The sequence below is a fragment of the Vicugna pacos genome, chromosome 5, assembly GCF_048564905.1.
Source record: "Vicugna pacos chromosome 5, VicPac4, whole genome shotgun sequence".
NCBI classification, from domain to species: domain Eukaryota; kingdom Metazoa; phylum Chordata; class Mammalia; order Artiodactyla; family Camelidae; genus Vicugna; species Vicugna pacos.
In genome coordinates this window covers 43,225,895-43,239,819 of record NC_132991.1, presented here as the reverse complement: position 1 = coordinate 43,239,819, position 13,925 = coordinate 43,225,895, and the positions used below count along the sequence as shown (strand labels likewise).

At 33.5% G+C, this 13,925-nt stretch overlaps 1 protein-coding gene across 3 annotated transcripts in view; it reads right to left on the bottom strand.

Moving 5' to 3' along the window:
• Window positions 1-13,925, bottom strand: part of UBR3 (ubiquitin protein ligase E3 component n-recognin 3) — a 177,232-nt gene that overhangs the window by 48,494 nt on the left and 114,813 nt on the right. For 2 of the 3 annotated variants that reach the window (XM_031678376.2, XM_031678379.2), the window contains exons 26-28: window positions 7,877-8,010; window positions 4,513-4,623; window positions 834-1,046 (exon numbers count right to left, since the gene is read on the bottom strand). In XM_031678376.2, coding sequence (XP_031534236.1) covers window positions 834-1,046; window positions 4,513-4,623; window positions 7,877-8,010 — 458 coding nt within the window. The remainder of the gene's footprint in view (window positions 1-833; window positions 1,047-4,512; window positions 4,624-7,876; window positions 8,011-13,925) is intronic. The other variant, XM_031678377.2, reaches the window with a different exon arrangement.

Genomic DNA, 13,925 nt, shown 5'->3' with positions numbered 1-13,925 from the left:
TTTATGCTCATTTTTCAACATTAATATGGATGTCTTTTACGTTAAGCATATTTAAGCACATAAAAATATGGATTTGCAAAAGAAAAAAATCACATAGATTCTAAAAGTAGTTTTCAATTGAGAAAAGGAGACAAATCTTTCTAAGTAGCAATAAACTATGAATTTCTGTTTTAAAAGTCAGATATTCATAGTTTTCATAAATTTACTACATACAGTGGGCGTAGCTGTCACTTCTCTCAGGGACCATATCATAAATCTATAATGAAGGTGAAATATTTAACAATTTAAATCAAATAAATAAATCCTATTGGATGGGATAGAAAATGGGTTCACATATAGTGAATCTCACAGTTAAATAGACTGACTTATGGTGAATGGTTAGTTCATATATACAATATTTTATTTCTCTAATACACACAAACATGTGTGTAAATCTAATTACACACACAGAAAGTATGTGTGTAATACATCATCTTAATTCTAATACACCTAATGGATATATTTTTAAATGACTAGACTATGCTTTACATTGCAAGATACATATATATATGTTTGGCTTTGCTTTTAAATATTTCAGCATAACCATATCTAAGCTTATAGGATTTCATGATCTGGAAGTTGTATATTAAAAGTCCAACAATTGAGACTAAAAAAAAAATAGCCTTTAGTAATAATTTGTTTCTCTTACTCTCATTTTTGTTTTCAATAACCACAAACAGAAGAGAAAAACCTCTAAAAGCAATTTCTACTAAATGTATAAAGGTCCAGAAAAATTTGGATCAAAATGAAAGCTGAAAAGCACAGGTGAGTTAACCAAGATATTTCTGCCTTACACTGATGCTTACTGGGAAAGCTCCCGGCCGTCCCTGCAGCTCCTCCACTTCCTTTATGAGATCTTGTATGCTTTTGCTACTAGGACGTTGCCAAGGGTTGTTTTCCACATTGCTTCCAGGATAACAAGGAAGAACACTGTTAGCAAACTGCCTACAGAGAGGACACGTGAATTCTCCTTTGTCCACTGAGAAGCCCTGAAGAACCTGGTCATTCTGAAAGATGAAATAAACATACAGATGTATGATGCATACCTTTACAGAAAACAGAATTTACACCACTACATTTTATAGTAAATAAATGAATCATATAAAACGACCTCCAATATATGTCATAAAAACATAAAATCATTTAACTGTTGAAGCTTATCAAATTCTTACACCATGGCAATTATGCAACACTTGCCATCATCAATGAACTGCTTAAGTATCCTACCCTTCCCTCAATATGAAACATTCAAATAATGATGCAATCAATCTGAAATGTGGATCTAAGATAAAGAATAACTCAAAATGCAGGTCATATTAAAGTGAATCACCTTACTCTTACCCTGTGCCCCTGTTTTCATCATGTACAAGTGACTATTAGAAAGATTCTCCCAGTGTTCATGTTACTTGATTTAGGACAGACAGCTTTTGAGAGTACTTAAGCCTAAAAAATGCACTGTCTTCTAAGGTGTCTAACTGCTAAACACAGCTGACTGGACTGGATGCAGTAGGTTTGTGTAGGTTTAATGGATAGGGGAAAGATTTAGTTAGAGTACTCAGGTATAAAGGTGTTAGGAGGGGGACTAATTTAACACCCTTTCTTCAGATGTTTCTGATAGGAAAAGGAGGAAAAAATATAATCTCTGAAACACAGACACATAAATCACAAATGCCTAGGAGGAAACTCTTGCTCATGAGAGACTGCAACACATGCTAACTAACCAGGACTTGAAGACAGGATCCCAGGCTACTACATTTGTTCCTTTCTTTTGCCTGACACCACCCACATCTATTTTGCTTTTTCAGGCCACTGCTATTGTATAGTCCTAACTACTGCATTACTCTTTTTCCCAGCCTCTCTTTTTTTGCTATTAACCTAATGCTTTATCTCAAAATATGTTTTTAATGTACTAATATACATATATGAATGCTACAGCAAGATCATTATTACTAACAAGACAAAAATAATGAGAAAAAAGGAGATAAAGAAGAAAAAAATATTTTATTTGCCTATGGTTGGTTACAAAGGTGGTTAATGACACTGTCAGGGTGAACTTAGGTTTCCCAACTCTTTAATGCAATGTTCATTCAATCTTTCTCCAACATCCTATGAAGTACTCTCTCACCCAATACCAAAGTTGTTTTCCCAAACCACCTCCTCACTCGTCAAGTCCTTTCACCTAAACCAGCTTTGCCCCTCTTACTCTAGGAACATAAAGCCACACCTCCTACTTCAGAAAGAAGAGAGTCATCATAGCTCCTTCAGCTTCCTGCCCTCTCCCATGCCAAATATCTAATCAATAAATTCCATCAGTCCTTCCATTCACTTTCTTTCTTCTACTCCCTTTGCTAATATCTCCTAACTAGTCTCCCAACAAACCACCACCAGTATGATCTACCTAATGTGATTAAAACCTTTCAATGGTCTCCACCATCTCTTAATTCCTTTCTCTCTCTTAGGTTTCACATGCAATCTCTCACCAAGCCCAGAAATCTTTCTCTAAATATATTTCAAATTTCTAACCTCTTCTCCATCTCCACTGTCATGACTAAAGCCCAAGCCATCATTATCTCTTATTTTCTAAATAATATATACTATCACCATATTCTTTCTTGCTCTCCTGCAATCCCACAACAATCCCCTGAAATCTACACAACTGCCACAATGACCTTTCTGAATATGTCATCTCTCTGCTCAAGAGGCTTTAAGGCTCTCTGTAAGGAATCTGTCTAAAGTCTAAATTCCTTACAAGGGCTACAAGACCCTTTACAATATAACCCCTAATTACTTCTCCACTCTTTTCTCTTATCACTCAAGCACCTTATTTTATCAAATGTTCTGTCACTTGGCAGATGTTCCAATAAGAGCTTGTGTATACCTCATAACACTTAGCAAATATACAGCAACTGTTTGTTTATTTCTGTCTCACACAATGCATACTAAATTCCTTGACAGAAGGAACTGTGTCTTATTCACTATTGTATACCCAATGTCTACCACAGTACCTGGAACACTGTAGGCACCAAACAAATATTCATTGGATAGAGGTATGAAAAATGCATAATGTGCTTAAGGAACTATTAATTAGTTTATAAATTCTGAATTGTTGGAAGATAAAGCTAAAGTAACAGGCAAGACCAGATTATGGAGTGCCTTGAATGCCATTCAGAGGAGAGTGAACTTTATTCCATCAGGAAGAAATCAGTAAAGACTTCTAAGCCAACAACATGTCATCAGATTTACATTTTAGAAAGATCAATGTAATGAATACATTAGACTTGGAGTAAGGAAACTGAAAAGAAAGCAGATGCAATAGTCAAGATGAAAGATGAATGCATACACAAAAAAGCAGAAGTGGTAATAACGAAGGCAGAATGTAGTTAAGTGAGATTTAGGAAAACAGAGTCAACAGAATTTGGTAAGTGACTGAACATGAGAGATAAGGAATAGGAAGAGAAAAAGAGAAATCCTCTGCTTCTGGGTTAGGAATCTGGAATAGAGTAGGCCATGCTGTTTAAGAGTTGAGCTGAAAGAAAGAGAAAGACTGCAGCTACACGGGAATGCAAGATCAAGGGAAGGAATTTTGAATGCCAGAGATGAGCATCATTATGAATTGAATTGAAGGGACAGAATGGACAGAAAAACTGAAGACACAGAAGAAAAAGATGTTACTTACTGATAGATCAAGGCCCCTGAGGTGATGGGGAGAAAACTAGAGCATAAATAGAAAAATTATTCCTGAACAGAAGAAGGAATACTACCTCAAAAGTAGAAAAGAAAGGACTGGTTAGAATGCAGAGTCATTTATTGGGGAAGAGAAAAGCAAGGTAGGAAGCTAAGGTAGCATGCAACAGACAGACATTGTTTTCTTGGTGACATAGGAAAAGACAGAAACTGGTAAGAGGAAAGGCACCTCAAGGTTTTAGGCAAAGAGTCTGAGATACAGGAGGCAAAGGTTTGGAATAGCTGCTGAGGAGACTAGGAGAAGAAACTGACCAAAGACAGGTAACTGGCTAGGTCTAAAATAAAAGGAGGTGGACTAAAGGACTGGCATTAGGAGCAGAATGGGCATAGTACAAGAAAGTGAGACTAGAAAAGAGCTAATATACTAGGAAAATGCAATGGGCTAAAAGACTAGAGATCTTGAGGTCAGAAGCGAAGCACAGTAACACTAATAAGAGTAAAAATAAGACACTTTGAAGAATAATCTTACAATAAAATAAGATGGTAGAATATTAAAGCTTAATTTTTCAGAGCTAGAGTAGCAAAGTCTAAAATTACAGCCATGGAAGTCAGTTGCTAATGTGAAGTAAAAAAATGAAATCCCTAAAGTTGAAGAGGTCAAGGAACTGTGAGGCTGAATAGTTCAAATGGCAATCAAAATCACCCAAGATGAATTAGGATGTATACGCTGTAAAAATATTTAATACCTTGAAAGACACATACACCTTTAAAATACTTCAGTCAACTTACCCGTAATGATTCCATGTAAGATTTATGACAATCTATATGTAATGTGTGGCCACAGGTTTGTACATAAACACCTCCTTCCCAGCCAATTGATACTGCCAAGAGACAAGAACTCTTAAAAAAAAAAAAAGATAAAATACAATTAATTTTAAAGAAATCTAAACACATCTAAACAAATTCACATAAACCTCCAAATGATTTCATATTGTTATACTAATGTGAACTTTGAACTTAAAGTTTATTGCTTTCATCTTCTCTTTCTATTTTCAACTTCTCCTTCTCTGCTAATTCCTTCCCTTCAACCTATAAACAGGCTAAGACTTTTCCTCTTAAAGTAATTTTCTTTGAATTTTCATTTGGCCTCTGTCAAACAGAATTTGAGCCTGAATTTGAGTTCAGGCAATATTAGGCACAAGGTCAAACATGAGTGACAGCATATGATGAAAGATTTGAGAGCCATCAAAACTGAGTAAACTTTAAAATTTTATTTCTATGTTGGAAAGAAATTTATACACTATAATGTAAGATGACCAAATAATCTTTAAACAATAGTAAACAAAGTTCCAGTATTAAATCAAGACTCTTCACGAGCATTTGAAAGCTAAAAATACTACACAGTGTAAAATGCCTTCCCAGTCAATTCAAAGATGTGCAACAGCACAAATCAAATACTCACGGCAAGCGAGCTAGCTGCTACTGTTACAAATCAGAAAAACAGCAGGAGACCTGATCATCTCTCTTTCATGTTTTGGAGCAGATGTTGGTATTACGATCATTTTAGAATGGTTGGTAGCCAGCTAATAAATAAGCTGCTCTCTTAGGCAATGTATTATAAAAATGTAGTTAATCTTTCTTTTTAATAAAAGCAATTAGCTTTTAAAACTGAAAATAGTATGTCATTTGTCTATGTAACTATTAGATGTCTTATTTTAATCTGTTAGAGTCAAAAAAAGCAGGAAATCATTTACTAAGACCTATATTTTAGGAAGACTTCAACAATGCGCCCATCACTAATGCTAAGTGTTTAACACTGAATTGTCACCACCTCAATATTTATTAAAACCTCATACAGTAAGTGGTCTTATCCCTTAAGGGATAAGGGAATAAAGAGTTGACCCAGATCACTCAGTTATAAGTGACAGAACACAAGTTCAACCCCAAGTCTATCTGACTCCAAAGCTCAGGTTTCCTCCCTACTGCATCATATCTCTCATATAGAATACTTCCAGTTCCACTAGTAAATGTACTATTATCCTATAAGACAAATTCTACATGTCAACTCTATAAAATGCACCCATTTGATAGAAATAGAATAGAATGTATGCAGCTTCATTCTATAATCAGTATCAGTGTCCACTGACAGTAACTATTCTGCTCTATACAGTCTATCTGGTTACAGAACTGAAATCCAGTAAGCATTTACAACACACACAGCAAGCGATGGCCCCTAAGGGGACTATAAAACCAACAGAAGAAATGGCCCTAAACCTCCAGAAGTATACAATCCAGGGAGCCCACCATTTATAAATAAAATAACCATTATGAAAGTACACAAAAGCATTAATGTAGAAGTAAAATCTCAAATCACTAACAAAAACAAAAGAGATTCAGTTCAGTTCAGATCAGTTTATAGTATTTTTCCAAAAAAATTTTTTTTTCTAGAAATAAACTGCTATTCCAACTGCAAGAGATATCTTAATTCTTCTCTCCTTTATTAGATCTCCATTTCCTTCAAAATTATTTTGCTCTTAGGTCTGAGTTATATTGCAATTGAATAAGTTATTTTTATTTTCTATTTGGCTTTAGGATTCACCTTTACTCATGTAATTTAAAGTGATTCAAAATGATGAAATTAAAACCAGGATTATACCAAGAAATTAAAATCTAAATAAGAAGGTAGTAAATTTCTACAAAAGCAGAACTTAGCACAATTTCATTGTTTTCTTCAAAATGAAGATATTTATCAGTCTCTTATTAATAATGTAATATGCTACAAAAAATTCAAATAAAGTGTGAAAGTGTGTGTCTGTGTGTACATACATATACGTATGCATGTACATCCACACAGACTTCTTTTTCCAAATAATGACAATTTTCTTTTAAAGCCTCTGAAAATACATAGAAGCAAGCACTGTCCTCATTACCTAACCCAAACTGCTTACTGAGGCCTAACTTGATCCTTGTCCTAAACAGCTAGCTTGAAAATTAAAAACACCACTTTATATTGGCCTTTATTACTTTATTATTTACTTTAGTAAAGTGATCTAAAGAAATTTCTAACCTATTGGGTTACTGCATGAAAGACCATTATGAGCCCTATTATACAGATGAGGAAATGGAGTCTTAGAGTTTTGGCCAAGCTCACAATGCTAGGAAATGGCAGAATCAGAACCAAACTCCAGTTTTCCTGGTCTGGAACTCTCCCTACTCTACAGAACACCTCCCCAACTAGAGCCACCATCTCCTCCATAATCCACTGGAAACCTTCTCCTTAGTCCAGACCATTGAACCACATCTACTCTAACTCAACATCATGAGATCAGTTACTGTTTATTCTAATTAAGTATTCTGTCTGCCACCTATCCTACCAATTGCTTCTACCTACCTATCCTACTTAATTGCATTGTGGGCAAGAAATAATTATATTTGGAAATCTACCAAGATAATAATCTCATATAGACAACTAAAAATAGTGTTTCACTTTATATTTTAAGTATTTTAAGTTATTATCAAATGTTTACTTAATTCAAAACACAGCAAGCCAAACAACAACAGGTGAAAGGAATTCCCATTTGATAATCCACTCCGCACATATAAAAAATGGTATCAAAATTTTACAAAGACGTTAACAATGCTGCTGCTACTAAATAAAGTTGATCTAAGACTTATGACCCCTGAGTGCTAGAGTCCCTATGTGCAAAAAGCTAGGAAAAAAATCTCCCAAATTCACAAAGAGAAACCATAAGAGCCATGAGTTAAATCTGTCCCTACCTTACATTTAAAAAGCATCATAATGAGATTTTCTTGTATACCTTTACATGAAAAATAAAAGGAGACAAAAAGCCTCATAAAACATTCATGCCATATCTAAAAGCTTTTATAAAGGTAAGACTTAACATTCCATTGAACTGAATTTGTATATCTCACAATAAACAACATTTAAAACAAAGGTACAACATTTAAAACCTCAAATTTTTGTTTACTGATTTCCATTTCTTTACTATCCACATATTAATTTTTTCTAATAAACTTCCAGATTCCAAGTCAGAAAGACATTTAACTTAGAGTAAAAAAAAATAAAACTCTGGAGAGAAATAACCATCAATTTTGCAAACAAAAATACTATTTGATACAAAAGGGTACTTACATCCTTAAAATAACGCTGTAATAATGAAAGCCTCACATCATGAACTGCGGCACATGTATCCCAAGGGTAAATCTGCTCCTCTTCGGTAATAGGCAACTTTTTTGGCTCAATGTTGTCACGGCACTGCCCCAAAACTATATTAACAACAGAGATAAGAGTTCATTAAAAAATCAACATATAGACTTTACTCAAAGAAAAGCTGAGTTATTTACCACAAGGGACACTAATTTATCCACTATTAGATTATTTTTAAAGACCTAAAAAAAGTAGTATTCTAGTTTTCTTCTACAGAGTATATAAAGCTTTAAATATGCCAATATTTATTTTTTAAAATAACACTAAAATATGAGTTTGAACTCTGGATAGTTTCCAAAATCTGTCCAATGAAAACAGCTAGAAGTAATGACTCTCTACTATCAATAAACTTCATTTCTAAATATACCATTTTTTACTAAAAGGAAACAGATATCATTGGAGGAAAAGCTGAGTTCAGGGTTATGGAAAAGTACAAGATGAGCCTGGGACTGTGTGTAATAAAGTGCAAGGAGGTATTTACAAAACACTGACGAGGCAGGTCACGAGGACCTGAAGGAGTTCTGACTAATCAAATTTGAGAAAAATTGAGAATCAAAAAGAATCATGACAGTAACAGAAAATATATTCACTGATTCAGGCAAGGAGCATCAAGTAAAAGAGTAAAAGTATAAACGGTTAGACTCTCAATGTATCATCCTATAGATTACCCACCACCTTAACCAAGTGTTAGCATCACCAATAATAAGACAAACTATCACTATGCGCCTCCTGATGTGATGCAATGGGAAGGAATATCATCTGTAATAATGCCATTGCCAAAAATGTTTAACTCGAATCTAATAATAGGAAAATAATCACATATATCCAGAAATGAGACAGTCTACAGAATAACTAACTTGGACTTTTCAAAATTTTTAAAAGGGCCTGGAGAAACTGTTCCAGATTAAAGGAGATTAGCAAGAAAAAATTAAATGATCTCTGCTTGCCTCTTAGATCAAGAAAAATACATATCTGCTATAAAAAACACTGGGACAATTGGAAGAATTTTAACATAGACTATTTGATTTTATTAATATTAAATTTCTTACATATGATAATGGCACTAAGGTTACATAAAAGAATATTTTTGTTCCTAGGCAATATAGGGATAGTGTCATGATGTCTGTCTGCCATTTTCTTCTGAAAAGTGTGTGTGTGTGTGTGTGTGTGTGTGTCGATAAGTAAGGGAAAGAAAAACAAACACGGCAATATGTTAACAACTGGTGAATATAGGTGAAGGGTATTCAACTTTTCTGTAGATATAAAAATGAAAAGTTGGTAAAAGAGGTATTTTTATAATTGTAAAACATCAAAGCACAAAAAAAGGGAATGAAAATATAAGCATACAGTGCCATCCATTACTCTGAGACTCAATAAGCATTGGAAGAAACATTCTTAGGGAAGGAAATATCAAGCACACCATTGTGGGCCCCAAGTTTTGGAGTGATTTATAGCTGCAACAGCAGAAAGAACAGACAAAAAGAAGGTAGATGCTAGCACCTAAAATGTAATTAGCCACAATGTACACCGTACTCTTAATAATTAGCCATGATGCACTCCTAATAATGGACTCTTAATAATTAGCCACAGTGTACTCTTAATACACTGCAGGATTTGGTTTGGGAGGATTTGTACATCTGTATTCATAAGGGATACTCATCTATAATGTTAGCCTCATGAATGAGTTAAGAATTGTCCCCTCCTCTTTTGGTGGGGGGGACAAGTTTGAGAAGGACTAGTGTTAATTTTTTATGTTTAGAACAATCACCAATGAAGCTATCTGGTCCTGGGCTCTTACTTATTGAGAAATTTTTGATTACTGATTCAATTTCTTTACCTGTTTAAGGTCTGTTTAAATTTCCTGTTTCTTCGTAAGTCAGTTTTGGTAGCTTCTGTGTTACTAGGAATTTATCAACTTCATCTAGAACATCAAATCTATTGACATAAAATTGTTCATAATATTCTCTTATACTCTATTTTTATTTCTGTAAAGTTTGCAGTAGTATCTTCAATTTCACATCTGATTTTAGTTATTTGTGTGTTCTCTGTTATTCTTGGTCAGTCTGGCTGAAATAATTGTCAATTTTGATAAGATTTTCAATGAACCAACTTTTCTGAGTCTATTATTTCTCTATTCTCTTTTATTTGTCTCTGCTCTAATCTTTATTATTTCTTTCCATCTGCTAGCTTTCCGGCTAGCTTGCTCTTCTTTTTCTAGTTCCTTAAAGTGTAAAGTTAGGTTACTGATTTGGAGTTTTCTTTTTTAATGTAAGTATTTATAGCTATAAATTTCCTTGTGTGAACTGTTTTCACTGCATCTCATAGGTTTTGGTATGTTGTGTATTTATGTTTTCACTTTCATTTATCTCAAAATATCCTCTAATTTCAATTGTAACTTCTTCTTTATTAACCCACTGGTTGTTTAAGAATGTGTTATTTAATTTCCATGTTTGTAAACTTCCTAATTTTCCTTCCAGTACTGATTTCTCATTTCATTTCATTGTAGTCAGAGGATATACTTTTAATGATTTCATCTTATTAAATGCGTTGAGACTTGTTCTGTGGCCTAATATATTGTCTATCTTGGAGACCGTTCAATGTACAACTGAGAAGATGTATATTCTACTGTTGTTGGATAGAGCGCTCTATATAAGTTTGTTAGGTCTAGTCATTTAATAGTTTTGCTCAAGTGTTATATTTCTTTCTTCGATCTTCTGTCTAGTTGTTCTTTCTATTATTGAAAGTAGGGAACTGCAGTCTCCAACTATTACTGTAAAACTATTTCTCCCTCCAATTCTGACAATTTTTGCTTCATATATTTTGAGTTTCTGCTGTTCGGTGTGTATGTGTATATAACTGTTATATCTTCTTGATGGACTGACTCACTTATCAATATGATAAAGAGCCTTTTTGTCTCTTGTAACAATTTTTGACTTAAAATCTACTGTCTGATATTAGCATGGCCACCCCACCTCTCTTTTGGTTGCTATTTGCATGGACTGTCTTTTCTCATCAACCTATTTGTCTTTGGATCTATAATATCTCCTAAAGACAGTATATTCATGTGCTTTTTTTTTTTAACACATTCTGTCACTGTCTGCCTTTTAACTGGAGAGTTTAATGCATTTACATTTCATTAATTACTGATTAAAGAGAACTTAATTCTGCCATTTTGCTATTTATTTTCTATATGTCCCTCAATTTGTCCATTACTATCTTCTTTTGTGATTAAGCTGAATATTATATTGTACCACATTGATTCCCTTCTCATTCCTTTTTTGTTCTTTTTCAGTTTTTTTTTACTTTAATTCTTTCTAAGAATCAAGTTTGAATTAATATCAACTTAGCTTCAATAACATACAAAAACTCTGCTCCTTTACAGCTCCATCTTCCTTCACTGCCTGCTATGTTTTTATCTGAATGCTTGCATTTTTTTTTTACAAATAAGAACACTGACACTTGGTTTTAAAAAATCTCAATCTGCAGTTCATTTCCAGATTGAGTTCCTTCTTATCATACATGCTTTTTAAAGCATTCTAAAGATAAAAACACGGACTTTAACTGTGGACTTTCTTAGGTTTTGCAAAGATTGTGGGAATTAATAGAATGGGAAAAAATTGTATTATAATATTGTATTCTTCTCCTCTGGAGAACTGAAACTCCCAAAGTCAGTAATACATACAACAGGCATTCTGCACAATAGTGTGACAGCATGTAAATCAATACTTTCCGAATGCCACAGAACTGCTATAAAGGACCTTAATTTAAGCAGTGTTTTGAAGGATTCCTAATCAAAAGTGTATAATTCAGCACAAATCAAATGTAAGACTAAGGGAAGAAAACACGGCACTTTTCTTTGATGCATGGTTTCAAGAAAAAGCCAATAAAGAGTCAATAGATTTTTTTAAAAAAGAGTTTAGAGCAATAAAGACACCCAGCACCAACACTGTGGTCTTTAAATTCCATTTCTCACTAAAGAAGAACTAGAGCTTCTTAGAGAAATGGCTGATTTCAGGGCAGGAAATGCAGAAGATGAATATAGTACAACTTGCCATGCCAGAAAATATAAAGTCCCAAGTCTACAAGGTTTGTATTGATAAGACTCAGGAGATAATCTCAAGAGGCTCCCACTGAAGGAAGATGGAAGAAGAGCATCAACAAGAAATTAACTGCGACAGAGTTCATAATTATATAAAAGGTACTAATTAACTATTTTTAGAAAATGCTAAAGAAACACTACCCCAAATTTTTAAGCACCAGTAAATAAAAGGAAATAATAGTGTTTATACTGTCTTCCATATATAATCTATACCTCAGAGTAACCAAAATAGTTGATGAGATGAAATTTCTTTTATACAATTATTCCAGCTGATAAACAAGGAAAACGTGAAAGAGATTTGTGATCCCTGATGAGCTAATAAACCTATGCAATCACCATTCACTGCTAATATCTCAGAGAGAAAATAGAGTGGACAGAGGAACATGTTAAACATCACAGGGACACATTCAGCAAATTCCAAAATGTTCAAATAGTAAAACACATTAGTGGTGGGGAGAGGCAGGCGCAGGGGAGATGAAAAGGGAGCCTATTAATTAAAAGACTGTAAGAGGCCCCTACAACTATAAATAAGTTAATTAAATAAAATAAGTAAGAAACAACTGGGGAATTTTGAACATTGACTAGATATTTGATTAGTATTGAAGAACTAATTTACTTAGGAATGATGGTGGTTATGTTTTAAAAAGTAAATCCTTTCTATTTAGCAGAGACAGTAAAATATCCATAGTTAAAATGAAATGATGTCTGGAATCTGCTTCAAAATAATTCTTGGGGGAGGGAATAAGTAAGTTAAAATTAGCCACAAATTAATCATTGTTTAAGACTGATGGGCACATGAAGGTTCATTTCACTAGTCTCTTTAGTATATGGCTAAAATTTTTCATGTTCAAATATAAAAAGATGAAAAGAGAAGAGACAAATCAAAATTTTAAAAAGTCAAAAGTAAGGAAAAAGTAAAGAGGGTAAAAGGTTATAGGATGTCAGCGGGTGGGTGAGGCTCACAAGAAAAGGAAAGAAATAGCCAGAGACTTTTTCCCCTGCTACAGTTTCCAGTTAAAATCACTCTCAAGATTTAATGCTTTTATGTTAGCTTCTTATTCTTTTCCTCCCATCTTTAAAAGATACATGAGCTATAGTACAGTGGAACTGTCTAATATTAATTAGCTTAGTGTACAAAATTATTAAAAAGGGATTAAATGGACTAACAACTTTAAAGCAACTTTAAAAATATAAAATAATGATCAAATAACAATTTAAAATAAGACATAAGCTTCATTAAGGCAGGGATATTGTTTTGCTGCTTCTTATAACAGCGATGCTCAATAAATAATTGTGAAATGAATGAATGAATGAATAAAACAAAACATTAAGTTGCTGATTATACAGTATTTGGTAAAGAAGTTACAGAAAGTTAAATAGCAATACTGTAATAAACTGATTTCCTCACAATAGTAGAAGAGATAAGTAGCTGCAAAACTAGTCATCATTTCCACACATTTTCCCTTTAGGAGGCATTTCTGTTCTTGATAGCTCTACTTCAATGTCCTATTCAGGGTTTCACAGATCAATTTCATTGTTAAACAAGAAGATTAACAAATTTACCAGGCACCATATGAGATCCTTTTGCTTATAATTCATTATTTAACCAACACAGCAATCCTCTGAAGTCAATATAATTTCTTATGTAAGAGAAAGCAATAAACTTGGCCAGATTATGTCAAGCAATACCTGTATTTGAACTCAGGGGGAATCTCTTATATTTAACTCTTTCCACTTTACTATAATAATTCAGAGAGTAAACATCCTAGAAAAAAATGCTCTAGAGAAATACAAAAGACTTTTATTTTCTCTTTGCTTCACACATACTTCTACTGAAAAAGGACTGAATTCAACAGAACTGCAGTGTGTAATAGT